The sequence below is a fragment of the Muntiacus reevesi genome, chromosome 3, assembly GCF_963930625.1.
Source record: "Muntiacus reevesi chromosome 3, mMunRee1.1, whole genome shotgun sequence".
NCBI classification, from domain to species: Eukaryota; Metazoa; Chordata; class Mammalia; order Artiodactyla; family Cervidae; genus Muntiacus; species Muntiacus reevesi.
This window is the reverse complement of record NC_089251.1, coordinates 88,637,738-88,654,957: the sequence shown is the minus strand read 5'-3', so window position 1 is coordinate 88,654,957 and position 17,220 is coordinate 88,637,738. Positions and strand designations below refer to the sequence as shown.

Genomic DNA, 17,220 nt, shown 5'->3' with positions numbered 1-17,220 from the left:
ACTTACACTGCTGCCTTACCAACCTTATAAAGAAATCATCTAAGAGAATTATTTTAATCTGCTTGAAATACTCTAACACCCTAAATGTATCATTACTCGGCCATTTTCCCAGATTAAACATTTTAGAATTAAAGAATATTGATCTTGCATTTAAAAATTTAATAATCAGCTAGTCCTGCTTGAGAGTCAATAGTATAAAAGCTATTTCTTCTTTCTATTCTCAAGGCTAAAATCCACCCCAAACTGTTACTACTCTTAGAGTAGTCTGGTTGGCTAGATGAGTGCTCTAACTGGATTTCAGTGATCTTTTCTCTTCTTTCCTTTAATCAATATGCTAAGCTTTCTTTGCCCTCAGAGTCATTTCCCCAACTAATTCATTCTGCAGATCATTTCCTGATGAATCTTTAAAATCCATCAATTTCACTGTCACAGCCCTACTGAAAACTCTGAATAACATTTAACTGTCTCAAAATAAAGTTTAAATTATTAAATTATGTATTCAATTCTTGCTTCCCCTTATTCTTCTCTGCAATAGAGGAGGATATGTGTCACAGTTCTGATAAATCAAATGTAGGTGGAAGTTGCTGCGGAACTCCTCCTTCTTGGTGGGGGGGGTGTGCGGGGCGGAGGGGGGACACTAAAAATTCATTGTGTTCCTGACACATTCCTTTCTTTCTCTTCGAAAGACTGAAATAATGCCAGAAGGTACAACCATCTTACAAAAAGGATGAAAAAGTAGATGCTAATGACAGTGAATTAGAAAAATCAAAAGGCTGTGTTCCTAAAGATATTTTAGAGCTGCTCTACAGCCACAGATCACCCACCAGTCAATTTCCTGTTATAAGATAAATAAACCTCTTATTTGTTTAATAAACCACTGGAGAAGTTTTCCGTTAACTGAAAATGAAAGAAATTCTAAATTGGTAATGACAACAGTCACCATGTAATCATTATTCAAATTAGGACAACGGGACAATGAGATGGGCATGTATGTACCTAATATTAGTAAACCAGGATGATGGGTTACTCCAATAAGAAAACATAAAAAATACAACTCTTTTCTTTAATAGCAATTGAAATAGTATTTATAACATACACAAATAAATAAAAATTAGCACTTCTTCCAAAATGCATGTTACAGAAACATTACAAAAGAATGTTATGAAACAAAAGTAAAAATTCGTTGAGGGACACAAAATGAAATCTAAATAAATGAAGAAATAAAACCTGTTTTTGCACAAAAAGATTTAGTACTGAAAATATATCAATACAAATTCAGTACAGTACCAATTAAACATCCATTAAGATTTTTTAGAGAACAAACTGATTCTAAATCTAATATATAGGAGTAAATGTTTAAGATTAAGCAAAAATACATGAAGGAGAGAAAAAAGAAACTATTCTATTAGAAAAATGACAAGTATTATAAAGCTATAGTTAGAAAAATTTAAATCACATAGTATTCATATGAAAATAAAAAGACTGAAACAGATCTATATGTATAGGGTAATTTATACACAAGACAGCTTTACAAATCAATGAGGAAAGATAAATGAGGCATAAACAGTGTTGGGTTAATTGGTTACCCATTTTGCAAACAGTCATATCATTCACACACTGTATCACAAATAATAGATTTAAAAAATAATGGAAACATATCTTTCTGGCACTGGTATAAAGGTCTTCTAAAATAAAAGAAAAAATCCATTAAGAGCAAAAGAGCAGTAAACTGGAGTACACCAAAAGTAAAAAAACTTTATGTATCATGTAAGCAACAGACTAAAAGAAAATACTTCTCATGTATAATATAAAATTAGTATCTTAGGATAATGAATACCTTCAGATGAAAATTTTTTAAAAGGCAAATAACCCAACAGAAAAATGTGAGGAATAGGATGCACCGATCTCCTTCCACAGATAATCAAAAGTATATCTACACGTAGACCAACTTTCAAAGAACATCTACTGAACAATACCAGAAGGCAGACTTCCAAAAGAGCATGAAAATCTCTGCATAACTGGGCAGGGCAAAAGAAAAGAGAAAATAAAGAAAGGAATCAGGACAGGACCTGTGCCTCTAGGAGGGAGCTGTGAAAGAGGAAAAGGTTTCTGCACACTGGGAAGTCCCCTCACTGATGAGATCAGCTGGAACAGAGGGGGAGGAATGGAGCCTCAGAGGAGAGCTCAGCAACAGATGTGCAGAGGACAAAGCCAAGAGAGACCTGATCCCCACAGCCTAAAATGCTTGTCCAGTCAACCATTAGGGCAGGTGGAGCTTGTGTACTGAGGCCTGGGCTTTGGAGGTCAGGCCCAAAGGACAGAACTGGAGTTGGCTGTGTGAAGACAGTCTGAAGGGGCTACGAGGTAGAACACCACAACTGATGGGAGTCCAAGAAGCCTGGGTCCTTCAGAGACACAAGGGACCACTGTTAAGGGGCGCAAGAGGAGAGGGGTGTCATAGAAGCTTCTTTCTCCATATGCTTATAGGCGGCCCACACAAATTCCAGGGGTGGGTGCAAGTCGTGACTACCATCTCAGACTCCAGAGGTAGGCACGGACTGCTGCCACTGCCATTGCCAAGAGTTCTACAAACGGATGCAGGTCAATGCTCCCACCTTTCCAGGAATTTGCACAGCCTGCCACTGCCGCGAGTCCGCCATCAGGGTCAACTCCCCTGGGAGCGTGTGAGGCCTGCCACCACTGCAAGGGTTTCATGACCCGATGCCAACCACTGACTCCACCTCTCTGGGGGTTTGCAAAATAACACTGTCACTGCAGTGGAACACAACTGCAGGCCCCACCTTCCTAGGAACCTGCATGAGTTGAGAATCTGTGCACTTGCATACTCCTTATCAAGGTGGTAACAACCAGCACATGCTGACGAGAAAGACAGCAAGAATCCAAATCAAAAACGGCCTTCACATCAAAAAAATATTAAAACTCACACAAGCTACACAGGGATGCTTCTGCTTATAAATAGCCTCTAACACTACGCGAGACAGTTGTTTCTCCTGAACTCTCGGACTAAGAGAAGTACAAGGAAAATGAGAAGCAGAGAAACCACTCTCAGTTAAAATATCAAGAATATTTCCCTGAAGGAACAATGAAACAGAACTCTTCAGTCTAATAGACACTGAGTTGAAAAAGGAGGTACTGAAAATACTGAAGCAATTAAGAAAGGCTATCAAGAGAAATACAGATTATTATTAAAAAAAAAAAAAAAAAAAAAGGACTAGAAACTGTGAAAAGGAGCTAAGTAAAACCTAAAATTTCATTTGCCAAAATGAAAGCTGAGCTCAAGGTAGTAAATAGCAAAAAGAATAATGCAGAAGAATAAGTGGCCTAGAAGACAGACTAATGGAAATTACCCAATCAAAGGAGCAGACAGAAAGCCAAATGAAAAACCAAAAGCTATATAAGAGACCTATGGGATAATATAAAGCAGGTCAGTCTATGCAGAGATTGAAGAAGAAAGAAAAAAGGGGATTGAAAATGTATTTGAAGAAATTATGGCTGAAAATTTCCCAAACCTAAAGAAGGAAACATATCCAGATACAGGAAGCACAGAAGGTCCCAAACAAGATGAACCCAAATAGACCTACTTCAAGACATAATAAAAATGGCAAGTTAAACAGAGAACTCTAAAGGCAGCAGAACAAAAACAAGAGTTCATTACTAGGGAACCTACATAAGGCTATCAGTTGATTTCGATACAGAAATACTGCAGGCCAGAAGGGAGTGGCAGAAAAAAAGGAAATGATCAAATCACAAAAAGTAAAAGAAAGGAAGAAGCAAAAAATCAACTGAAAACTACAGTTTGGTGTGGCAATACATAAATCAACTACACTTAAAAATTTTTTTTTAATGAAAAGTGTAAATCAACTATATTTCAATAAATTTTTTAAAGAAAAAAAAAGCAATAAATACACGAATCAACAATTACCTTAAATGTCAATACTCCAATCCAAAGACATAGAGTGGGACTTCCCTAGTGGTGTGCTGGATAAGAATCTGCCTCCACTGAAGTAGACACATGTTTGATCGCGGGTGCTGGAGACTGCACGTGCCAGGGAGCACACGAGCCTGGACCCACAGCGGAGGAGTCTGTGTGCCGCAACTGCTGAACCCGCGCCACAGAGCCCGTGCCCAGCAACAGAGGGTGCGCGGTAAGAAGCCCACACACAGCAAGGGCCTAGCACAGTCAAATATTAATTAACTTTTAAAGATGAAAAGTGGATATACACTATCGTGTAAAATTTAAAAAAAAAAAAGGTCTACAATATTCTGCCTACAAGAGATCCACCTACATATACAGATTGAAAGTGAGGGCATGGAAAAAGATATTTCATGCAAAAATAAAGAAAGTGGGACTTACAATATTCATATCAGACAAAATAAACTTTAAAGCAAAGGCTACAAAGATAAAGGACACTATATAATGATAAAAGGATCAATACAAGAGGAAGATTTTACACTCATCAACAAATATGCACGTAATTTAAGAGCACCCAAATACATAAATAACTAACAGATATGAAGGGAGAAATCAGCATGAAGACAATAACAGTAGGAGACTAACACCTACTCACATCAGTGGAGAGATTTTCCAGACAATCAATAAGGCAACAGAGGTCCAAATGTTACAACAGAAAAGTAAGACTTATTAGATATTTTCAGGACACTGCATCCAAAAAAACCCCACAGAATATATATATTTTTCAAGTGCACACACATTTTCTAGGATTGACCACATGTCCTGGGGCACAAAACTAACCTAAACAAATTTAAGGGTACAGAAATTATTTCAGGCATTTTTTCTGATCACAATGGCATGAAACTAGAAATCAACCAAAGAAAACAAGAAAAAAAAAAATGAGTACATGGAGACTGAATAACATGCTACTAAAAGAAGAAAAAAAAAGGCTCAGTAAGGAAATTAAGAAGTACCTTGAGACAATACAACCACACAAAATCTATGCAATCCAGCAAAAGCAGTTCTTAAGAGAGCAGTTCATAGTGATACAGGTCTTCATCAAAAAAAAGAAAAATATCCCAAGTAAAAAGCCTAATCTACTACACAAAAGAATTTTTAAAAGAATAAACAACCTAAAGTCAGAAGAAGGAAGGAAATAAAGATGGGGGCAGGGGAGAAATAAAATAGAGATTAAGAAAACAATAGGGGGAAAAAAGTCAACAAAATCAACAGCTGGTTCTTTGAAAGGGTAAACAAAACTGAACTTCCAATACAAAAAGCCCAGGACTGGAGGGCGTCATAGGCAAACTCTCTCAAAGAAGAATATAAAAGACTGAAGAAGAGAAAACACTCTCAAAGACACCCTATAAAGCCACCATCACTCTAATACCAAAACCAGAGGAAGAAATCACCAAAAAAGAAGAGTACAGGGTCAGTATCATTGATACATATATAACACGACCAAGTGGGGTTCATCCCAGGTTCACAAGTATGGTTCAGCATACACAAATCAACATAACACATCACAGTAACAAGTCAAAAACCACATGATCATCTCAACAGATACAGAAAAAGCATTTGATAGGATTCAATATCCATTCAAGATAAAAACTCTTATCACGTAGCAAATAAAAAGGATCTAAATTGGAAGGGAGGAGGTACAATTGTTACTATATGCAGGTGACATGCTACATATATAGAAAGCCCTAAGAACTATACACAAAAATGAATAGATCTAATAAATGAATTCAGCAAAGTAGAAGGATACAAGATGAACATTCAGAAATTGGTTGCATTCCTTCACAGTAACAATGAAATATCAGAAAGAGAATGTCCTTTAAAATATCACCAAAAGATATATGGCAGAAACAAACAATACTATAAAGCAATTATCCTCCAATTAAAAATAAATTGGAAAAAAAAAAAAGAAGAAAAGAAAACTTCCATGAGAAAAAAGTGTCTCACCAAAAAAATTTAAAACTAGGAATAAATTTCACCAAAGAGGTGAAAAACTTACATGCTGAGAGTTATAAAATATTAAAAAAAAAAGATTCAAAGAAACTGAAAAATAGCCCATGCTCTTGAATTGAAAGAACATTGTTAAAATGGCAACACTATTCAGAGCAATCTAGAGATTTAATGTGATCCCTATCAAATTACCCCCCATGACATTTTTTCATAGAAGTAAAATAATTCAAAAATTTATGTGGAACCATAGACCCACAATTGCCAGAGCAATTTTCGGGGGCAGGGAGGGGGGAGAAAATCAGGAAGCACAACTCTCCCAGACTTCAGACAATACTACAAAGCTACAGTAAACAAAACAGTTTGCACCTGGTACAAAAACAGACATGCAAATGAATGGAACAGTATAATAAATAAATAAACCTATACATCTACGGTCAATTAATCCTCAATGAAGGAAGCAAGAATAAACAATGGGAAAAAGAGAGTCTCCTCAGCAAGAGGTGCAGGGAAAGTTGGACAGCTGCATGTAAATAAATGAAGTTAGAACATACCCTCTCACAACACACAGAAATGAACTCAAAATGGCTTAAAGACTTAAAACATATTTTGGCGTTTTTGTAAGACGTGAGTTTATATCCTTCTGCTCTGCCACCTTCAGTGTCTAGTTTTATTTATTTAATACCATAAAACTCCTAAAAGAGAGCATACCAAAAACATGCTAATACAAATGGTACCAACGTTTTTCTTAAGTCTCCCAAGGCAACAGATACAAAAACAAAAAAACAAACCACACAAATTGAAGCTAACAAAACTTACAAGCTTTTGCACACCAAAGAAAACTATAAGAAAAACCCAACAACAACAAAAAAATATGAAGACAAGATCCAGAGTGGGAGAAAGTTTCTATAAATGATCAGATCAACAAGTGCTTATCTTCAAAATATACAGTTTATATAACTAAAAAACAAAAAAACAAACAACCCAATCAAAAAATGAGCAAAAGATCTAATAGTTACTCCTCCATCTCAACAGATATTTTTCCAAAGCCATAGAGAGTCAGTAAGCACATGAAAAGAAGCTCAACCTCACTAATTATTAGAGAAATGGAAAAGGAAACTACAATGAGGTACAATCTCACAGCAGTCAGAATGCTCATCATTAAAAAGTCTATAAATAACAAATGCTGGAGAAGATATGGCGACGAGAAACCTCCTGCACTGCTGATGGGAATGTGAGCTGGTACAGTTGCAAAGGAAAACGAAAAGGTTCTGCACAAAACTAAAAATAGAATTACCATATAATCCAGTCATCTTGGGAACATACCCAGGCAAAACTGTAAATCAAAAAGACACATGAATCCCTATGTTCACAGCAGCACTATTCACAAGAGCTAAAACACCAAAACAACCTAAATTTCTATCAACAGATAAACGGACAAAGATATAGTATATATAACGGAACACTACTCAGTCATAAAAAATGAAATAACACCAAGTACAGCAACGTGGATGCAACTAAAGACATTACCACACTAAGTGAAGTTAAGTCAGAAAGAGAAAAACAATTATCACATGATATCACATGGGTGGAATCTAAAATATGGCACAAATGAACCTATCTGTAAAATGGAAAGACTTTTAGACATAGAGAACAGAATTGGAATTGACAAGGTTGAGGGGGGAGGGAGAGGGATGGCCTGGGAGTATGGGGTTGGTAGATGTAAATGATCACATTTAGAATGGATAAACAATAAAGTCCTAATGTACATCACAGAGAACTATATACAATATCTTGTGATAAACCATAATGGAAAAGAATATAAAAGAGAATACATATGTCTACAACTGAGTCACTCTTCCAACAACACAAGAGAAGACTACACATGGACATCACCAGATGGTCAATACCAAAATCAGACTGATTATATTCTTTGTAGCCAAAGATGGAGAAGCTCTATACAGTCAGCAAAACAAGACCAGGAGCTGACTGTGGCTCAGATCATGAACTCCTTATTGCCAAATGCAGATTTAAATTGAAGAAAGGAAAATCACTAGACCATTCAGGTATGACCTAAATCAAATCCCTTACAATTATACAGCAGAAGGGAGAAATAAGATACAAGGGATTAGATCTGATAGACAGAGTGCCTGAAGAACTATGGATGGAAGTTCGGGACATTGTACAGGAGGCAGGGATCAAGATCACCACCAACAAAAAGAAATGCAAAAAGGCAAAATGGTTGTCTGAGGAGGCCTTACAAATAGCTGAGAAAAGAAGAGACGTGAAAGGCAAAGGAGAAAAGGAAAGACATACTCATTTGAATGCAGAATTCCAAAGAATAGCAAAGAGAAACAAGAAAGCCTTCCTCAGTGATCACTGCAAAGAAATAGAGGAAAACAACAGAATGGAAAAGACTAGAGATCTCTTCAAGTAAACGAGAGATACCAAGGGAACATTTCATGCAAAGATGGGCACAATAAAGGACAGAAATGGCACGAACCTAAGAGAAGCAGAAGATATTAAGAAGAGGTGGCAAGAATACACAGAAGAACTGTACAAAAAAGATCTTCACGACCCAGATAACCATGTTGGTATGATCACTCACCTAGAGCTAGACATCCTGGATGTGAAGTCAAGTGAGACTTACAAAGCATCACTACAAACAAAGCTAGTGGAAGTGATTGAATTCCAGTTGAGCTATTTCAAATCTTAAAAGATGATGCTGTGAAAGTGCTACACTCAATATGCCAGCAAATTTGGAAAACTCAGCAGTGGCCACAGGACTGAAAAAGGTCAGTTTTCATTCCAATCCCAAAGCAAGGCAATGCCAAAAAATGCTCAAACTACTGCACAATTGCACTCATCTCACACACTAGTAAAGTAATCTCAAAATTCTCCAAGGCAGGTTTCAACAGTACATGAACTGTGAACTTCCAGATGTTCAAGCTGGATTTAGAAAAGGCAGAGGAACCAGAGATCAAGTTGCCAACATCTTCTGGATCATCAAAAAACAACAGAGTTCCAGAAAAATATCTACTTTTGCTTTATTGACTACACCAAAGCCTTTGACTGTGTGGATCACAACAAATTGTGGAAAATTCTTCAGGAGATGGGAATACCAGACCACCTGACCTGCCTCTTGAGAAACCTGTATGCAGGTCAGGAAGCAACAGTTAGAGCCGGACATGGAACAACAGACTGGTTCCAAATAGGGAAAGGAGTACGTCAAGGCTGTATATTGTCACCCTGCTTATTTAACTTATATGTAGAGTACATCATGAGAAATGCTGGGCTGGAAGAAGCACAAGCTGGAATCAAGATTGCCAGGAGAAATATCAATAACCTCAGATATGCAGATGACACCACCCTTATGGCAGAAAGCGAAGAGGAACTAAAAGAGACTCTTGATGAAAGTGAAAGAAAGTGAAAAAGTTGGCTTAAAACTCAACATTCAGAAAACTTAAGATCATGGCATATGATCCCATCACTTCATGGCAAATAGATGGGGAACAAAGGAAACAGTGACAGACTTTATTTTGGGGGGCTCCAAAATCACTGCAGATGGTCACTGCAGTGAAATTAAAAGACGTTTGTTCCTTGGAAGAAAAGTTATGACCAACCTAGACAGCTTATTAAAAAGCAGAGACGTTACTTTGCCAAAAAAGGTCCATCTAGTCAAAGCTATATGGTTTTTCCAGTAGTCATGTACGGATGTGAGAGCTGGACTATAAAGAAAGCTGAATGCAGAAGAATTGATGCTTTTAAACTGTGGTTAGAATTGAACTTAGAGAAGACTCTTGAGAGTCCCTTGGACTGCAAGATCAAATCAGTCAATTCTAAAGGAAATCAACCCTGACTATTCAATGGACGGATAGGAGCTGAAGCTGAAGCTCCAATACTTTCGCCACCTGATGCAAAGAGCCAACTCAATTGGACAAGACCCTGAGGCTGGGAAATACTGAAGGGGAAAGGAAAAGAGGGCAGCAGAGGATGAGATGATTAGGCATCATCACCAACTCAATGGACATGAATCTGAGCAAACTCCTGGAGACAGTGAAAGACAGGGAGGCCTGGCATGCTTCGAACTCAGCAACTGAACAACAACAATAACAAAAGCTAAGAGAATTTAACACCACCAGACCAGCTTTGCAACAAACACTAAAGCAACTTCTCTAAACAGGAAAGAGACCAGCAACTTAAAATACCTTGTACATATATAGAAAACTTTGTGGGAATAGCAAATCCAAAAACTACAATTGAAAAACACATCAAAAAAAAAAGCAACTCAAACACAACATTAAAGATGATCATAAAAAGTAGATACCATTTTTTACATACTGGATTTTAAAACTGCAAATATTAAAATGTCATTTATAATGGAGGACACCTGTATTCACATAAATTATTAGACTGTGAATTGTTACAGCTATTTAACAGGTAATCCAACATTTCTTTTTTTTCCCCAACATTTCTTATTACAGTATATCCTAATACCCAACAAGTCCAGTATAGCTATCACCTCAAAATGCATAAGGCCTATGAAAGCCATGTACAAGAAAGTTAACTGAAGTCCTGTTTATAGTAATGAAAAACTAGAACCTAAAAAGCAATCCATGAGGGAACTGATAAAATAATCATGGTATATTCATACAAAGTAAAGCCACATAGAACTTTGAAAGAATGAGGAAAATCTATAAGCGTTAACATGGTTTGATCTCCAAATAAGCGACTGAAATATGCAAGGCGCTTGCAGGATGTAGTCAAGGTTGTAGTTGGGACCTAGGCAGAGATTTCACAGATGTTTGCTAATTCTGTTACATATTTTCCCCTACTCTATTGCTTACCATTTAATTGTTTACAGCGCAGCAAGCAATTTGCCATTTTGGCAAGCAATCCAGTAGGGGAAAATATCAATGTAACAGAATTAGCAAACATCTATGAAACCTATATGGGACTTCCCAGGTGCTGTTGGTGGTAAAAAACCTGGCTGCCAATGCAGGAGACATGAGACGTGGGTTCGATCACTGGGTGGGCAAGATCCCCTGGAAGAGGGCATGGTTACCCACTCCAGTATTCTTTCCTGGAGAGTTCCATGGACAGAGGAGCCCAAAGAGCTGTAGTCCATGGGGTCACAAAGAGTCAGACACGACTAAACAACTAACACACACATGTATACACGAAGTTCAGTTCAGTGTACCTGAATTTATACACAGTCTATGGAGTTAACATTTTAAGTTTTATGCATTTCTCTGTATATAACATACTTTAAAAAAAATTAAACTAAACAACAATGAAGTGCATAAGAACTAAATTCAGTTTACCTGTGACTTTTTCTTTCCTGGAACACATACTTTCACACTTTTCCCTTTTATCAGAAGAGGTGTTGTCTCAATGTACTCCATGACTGCAGTAATTGCTTCTTTAAATTCCATTTCCAAGTAAGCCTAAAATGAAGCATATTTTAAGTCAAAAATCTATCTTAAAATTCTCTGTGTGACTTAATACTTCCTTGTGGAATATAAAACTGAAATTATCTCAAGTGCTGGTTGATTTTACCTCTTTTCACCTTGCTAAAGTATAATCTGATCTTTAGGATGTTTTCACACACAAAATGGACATTTAACCTAATGGAATTTCTATACCATTACCAAGGTAAGAAGGAAGCAATCCATGGCCAGATCATAAAAGAGTAAGAAACAGTAAGGCAGGGCTCACTGAACAACAGGATAGCAGGTAGGATCTAGTCTAGCTGCTGTTAAATTTGACCTTTTTAAAGTTTCTTGCAACAAACAAAATTATACCAACTATGTTCCCTTGTTTTACCTCCTAATTTCATGTTCTGTTTACTCCAGGGTTTGTAGAGTTTATAAAACTTTACTATATAAGTTACAGAAATAGAATTCAAATGTAAAAAAATACTGTTCAAACAAAATTATTTTTTTTAACATCACCTCACTGAAGTGCTAAAGCAATGAATGGCAAACTATGGCCTGCCATCTGTTTTTTTGTTAAATAAGATTTTTTAACACAGCCATGAGTATTCATTTATATATCATCTATGACTGTGAAGTACTAAAACACACTTGTACAGCAGAGTGAGTAGTTGAAATCCTATGACATGCCAACACCTAAAATATCATCTGGACCTTCAAAGAAAAGGTGTGCTCGTCTAAAAAGAACAGTGTGTAGTTTTAAGGGATATAAAGGAGTATTTAGGAACCCTGTTCATTCAATTCCAAACATTTACATAACTCAATAACAGGTGTATATGGAGTAAAAGCTGAAAGATCTGACTAGTCTTTATAAAATACAATTACGACTTTTTAGAATAGATTAAATAACTCACTTCCTTTCTGTATGGAACAATCAGGATATCATTAACTTTTCCAAACGGTTGAAATATTTTTCTAATTTCTTCTTCAGTACAGCCATCTTCTGGTAAATCAGATATCAGAAGAACAGGACCATAATGTGAAGACTGGTCCTTCCGAAGCTATTTTTGAATTGAATGAAAATTAAATCAAATTAAGTGACAAGGCATAGTTACAACAATTCCCAATATAATTTTTCTACCATTAATCTTAGTACTTTAAGCAGTCTTTTTTTATTAAAATATTATATTTTCTGCTAATAAATATAAATAATTCTTATACTTTCTGCATATAAAAATATTTTGGAACATTTAAAAACTTTTTGAAATGCTAGGAAAAAAAAGAAGAAATGTTTTATCCTTTATCACTCAAACCCAACAGCAGGCAGTGTATAGGCAACCAATCACAGATGCTCTTTTCTGTGCTGAAGCATGTCGTAACAAACAAGACCTATAAAGTAGTCCAGAACTGGTAAACAGCACTTTTCTGTATGAAATTGGATGGCACATCATCGGTAAAGCTGAAGTTATAGCTTTATTTAGCCTGTTATAATAATTTCAAAAATATCTAGATAGGCATAATATTTTAATCAGTTCAGTTCAGTCGCTCAATCATGTCCGACTCTTTGTGACCCCATGAATCGCAGCACACCAGGCCTCCCTGTCTGTCACCAACTCCCGGAGTCTACCCAAACCCATGTCCATCAAGTCGTTGATGCCATCCAGCCATCTCATCCTCTGTAGTCCCCGTCTCCTCCTGCCCCCAATCCTTCCCAGCATCAGGGTCTTTTCTAATGAGTCAACTCTTCGCATGAAGTGGCCAAAGTATTGGAGTTTCAGCTTCAACATCAGTCCTTTCAATGAACACCCAGGACTGAGATCTCCTTTAGGATGGACTGGTTAGATCTTCCTGCAGTTCAAGGGACTCTCAAGAGTCTTCTCCAACACCACAGTTCAAAAGCATCAACTCTTCGGCACTCAGTTTTCTTCACCATCCAACTCACACATCCTTACATGACTACTGGAAAAACCATAGCCTTGACTAGACTGACGTTTCTTGGCAAAGTAATGTCTCTGCTTTTTAATATGCTATCTAAGTTGGTCATAATTTTCCTTTCAAGGAGTAAGTGTCTTTTAATTTCATGGCTGCAATCACCAGCTGCAGGGATTTTGGAGCCCAAAAATATAAAGTCTGACACTGTTTCCCCATCTATCTGCCATGAAGTGATGGGACTGGATGCTATGATCTTAGTTTTCTGAATGTTAAGCTTTTTTTATTTTTCTTAATGTTAAGCTTTAAGCCAACGTTTGCACTCTCCTCCTTCACTTTCATCAAGAGGTATTTTAGTTCTTCACTTTCTGCCATAAGGGTGGTGTCATCTGCATATCTGAGGTTACTGATATTTCTCCTGTCAATCTTGATTCCAGCTTGCGCTTCCTCCGGTCCAGCGTTTCTTATAATGTACTCTGCATAGAAGTTAAATAAACAGGGTGACAATATACAGCCTTGACGTACTCCTTTTCCTATTTGGAACCTGTCTGTCGGTCCATGTCCAGTTCTAACCTGACCTGCATACAGGTTTCTCAAGAGGCAGGTCAGGTGGTCTGGTATTCCCATCTCTTTCAGAATTTTCCACAGTTTATTATGATCCACACAGTCAAAGGCTTTGGTGTAGTCAATAAAGCAGAAATATATGTTTTTCTGGAACTCCTCTTGCTTTTTGGATGATCCAGAAGATGTTGGCAATTTGATCTCTGGTTCCTCTGCCTTTTCTAAATCCAGCTTGAACATCTGGAAGTTCACGGTTCACGTATTGCTGAAGCCTGGCTTGGAGAATTTTGAGCATCACTTTACTAGCATGTGAGATGAGTGCAATTGTGCAGTAGTGTGAGCATTCTTTGGCATTGCCTTTCTTTGGGATTGGAATGAAAACTGACCTTTTTCAGTCCTGTGGCCACTGCTGAGTTTTCCAAATTTGCCGGCATATTGAGTGTAGCACTTTCACAGCATCATCTTTTAAGATTTGAAATAGCTCAACTGGAATTTAATCACTTCCACTAGCTTTGTTCATACTGATGCTTTCTAAGGCCCACTTGACTTCACATTCCAGGATGTCTAGCTCTAGGTGAGTGATCACACCATTGTGATTATCTGGGTCGTGAAGATCTTTTTTGTACAGTTCTTCTGTGTATTCTTGCCACCTCTTCTTAATATCTTCTGCTTCTCTTAGGTCCATACCATTTCTGTCCTTTATTGTGCCCATCTTTGCATGAAATGTTCCCTTGGTATCTCAAATTTTCTTGAAGAGATCTCTAGTCTTTCCCATTCTGTTGTTTTTCTCTACTTCTTTGCAGTGATCCCTGAGGAAGGCTTTCTTATCTCTCCTTGCTATTCTTTGGAACTCTGCATTCGGATGGGAACATCTTTCCTTTTCTCCTTTGCTTTTCGCTTCGCTTCTTTTCTCAGCTATTTTGTAAGGCCTCCTCAGACAGCCATTTTGCTTTTTTGCATTTCTTTTCCATGGGGATGGTCTTAATCCCTGTCTCCTGTACAATGTCACGAACCCCCGCCCAAAGTTCATCAGGCACTCTATCAGATCTAGTCCCTTAAATCTATTTCTCACTTCCACTGTATAATCATAAGGGATTTGATTTAGGTCATACTTGAATGGTATAGGGGTTTTCCCTACTTTCTTCAATTTAAGTTTGAATTTGGCAATAAGGAGTTCATGATTTGAGCTACAGTCAGTTCTTGGTCTTGTTCTTGCTGATAGATTCATATATACAATTTGAATATACTTTATTGTTTACCACTTATGTTAAAAATTGACTCAAAAAAACCTTTTAAAGTTCCACTGCTGCCATCTAGAAACAAAATGAATGTTACAGAACAATTTAGCCTTTTCAAAATTAATTCCCTGTACTCAATATTTCTTTAAAATTCTGTAGTATCAGGTTGATTATTGTAAGTTCAATCTATTAAATATAAGCTCTATGGGGGCAGGGAACTGTAATAGTTTAAAGTTAAGACAATGTTATGAGAAATGTATACCTAAACACTTGAAGATTTGTTAATATTACAAAATACACCTGTTAGTACCCAGAAAACAGACTAGTATTCTACACTGGGGAACAAAGTAGCTTCTGAACTATACTATAAAAAAACATAAAACAGATTAAAAATGTTTCTCAGCAGAAAGTCACTCATAGATTACTAACAAAGATCACAAAAACTCATTAATACTACTGATTATGTCCATTTCCCCAATCAGAGAGCAAAGCTTATAACACGCATCAGTGTGGTCAGCCAAAAACACCAAACAATCAAAATGTTCTCACTTTTGATATTTGTAATCTATAAGATTTTAATTATTGGACTTTTCCTGTATTCAAAACAGAAATCAATAAAAAAATATTTCATAACAAAACAAATCATAATTTCATCAGAAATATGAAAATTAACAATTCTGAACTTTGCTTCTCTTTGTCATATTAACAAGTGTACGTACGTACTTCCACTAACAAAGAACTACTGACCTTACGTTGCAGAGAAGCAGTTTTATCAGCCATCTGTTTACTTTCTGATGCGGTGTCACCTTCCAGACTCTTTGATTTGTGGCGTGTACAGTGTCCTCCTATGTTTGAATCACTCTTTGCAGAGCTTGTAGATTTAACTGACATCTTTGCCCCACTGCCAGTTTTGAGTTTCTGTGCTGGTGAGGGTCCTTTATCAACTGCTTCAAGATGCTTCTGTTTGCTGAATTCTGACTCATGCCCAGATCGTTGTATTACATCTTCTAATGCTTTTTTTCTGTCTATTAAAAGTACACAAATGCTACTTCAATTGAAAAGAACTTTATAAAAAAATAATATAACCCCTCAAGTGACCAAATATTTAACACACTGAGCCACTGTTAGGCCAAGCAGGTGGCAAGTACATACAAAAAACTTATTAGTCTTTAATTCTTCACTCAAAAAGTATTCACATGAAGACCCTTTATTCAGTGAGCTTCTCTTATACCAGAGATCCTCACACTTTTGATTCCAGTATCCCTTTACATTATTAAAAACTGAGAACTCCAAAGAGCATTTGTATTCAAAGTATCAATATTTACCACAAAAGAAACTAATATAGAATTTTTACAATATTATTTAATAATAAACTGCTATGCTAACATAAACAATATATTTTTACAAAAAAAAACTTTAATTTCAAAACAAAAATTATTTAGATGAGTATTATATTCCTGAACACTTAAATGTTGGGCTTAAAAGAAGACATCTGAAGTCTCTAATTAGAGAATTCTGCATTCAATGTGCTGGATACACTATTTTGGCTACCATATTTTAAGAAAAATCCAATTTCAGACATGTGTAGTTGAAAAAGGAAAAATATCACAGACCTCTGAAAAGATTTCAGAAAAAAATTATGTAAAAAATATTTCTGGAAAGGTCACTAAACCAACATTAAGACACATGCTGAAAATTTGAACAATTTTAAAATGTTTTAAATTAATTCATGGAAAACAAGTCTATAATCAATTACTAAGGCAAACTAAGATATCTGTATATCCCTGGTTTTTTAAGTTTGATGTTGGCTATGTAGATACACTTTCCCACATTTCTTATGATACATAGTAAAAGGAAGAATGAAACAGCTGGTAATGTAAATCAAATTTCATACAGAAATTCTAAAATTTAACAAATTACAACATTTAATTTCTTAAAAACCTTAGAAGTTTCAGAAAGAGCTGAGCCAAATATCTCAAAATGTCAACATTTAAAAATATCTTGAGAAGAGTAAATAAGTCACCATTTCAAGCTTAATGTAAATACAGAAATTTAAGAAAAAAATCAAATGAACAAAAAAAAACTGAAATGGTTTAGTCAAAATAAGTACTTATTATTC

The 17,220-nt window shown here is 36.3% G+C and overlaps 1 protein-coding gene across 5 annotated transcripts in view; it reads right to left on the bottom strand.

Annotated features, from left to right (window-relative positions):
• The window catches only part of ZNF638 (zinc finger protein 638), an 83,466-nt gene that overhangs the window by 40,278 nt on the left and 25,968 nt on the right, over nucleotides 1–17,220 (bottom strand). For all 5 annotated transcript variants that reach the window (XM_065929500.1, XM_065929503.1, XM_065929504.1 and 2 more), the window contains 3 exons: nucleotides 15,849–16,126; nucleotides 12,288–12,434; nucleotides 11,263–11,385 (listed from right to left, as the gene is read on the bottom strand). In XM_065929500.1, coding sequence (XP_065785572.1) covers nucleotides 11,263–11,385; nucleotides 12,288–12,434; nucleotides 15,849–16,126 — 548 coding nt within the window. The remainder of the gene's footprint in view (nucleotides 1–11,262; nucleotides 11,386–12,287; nucleotides 12,435–15,848; nucleotides 16,127–17,220) is intronic.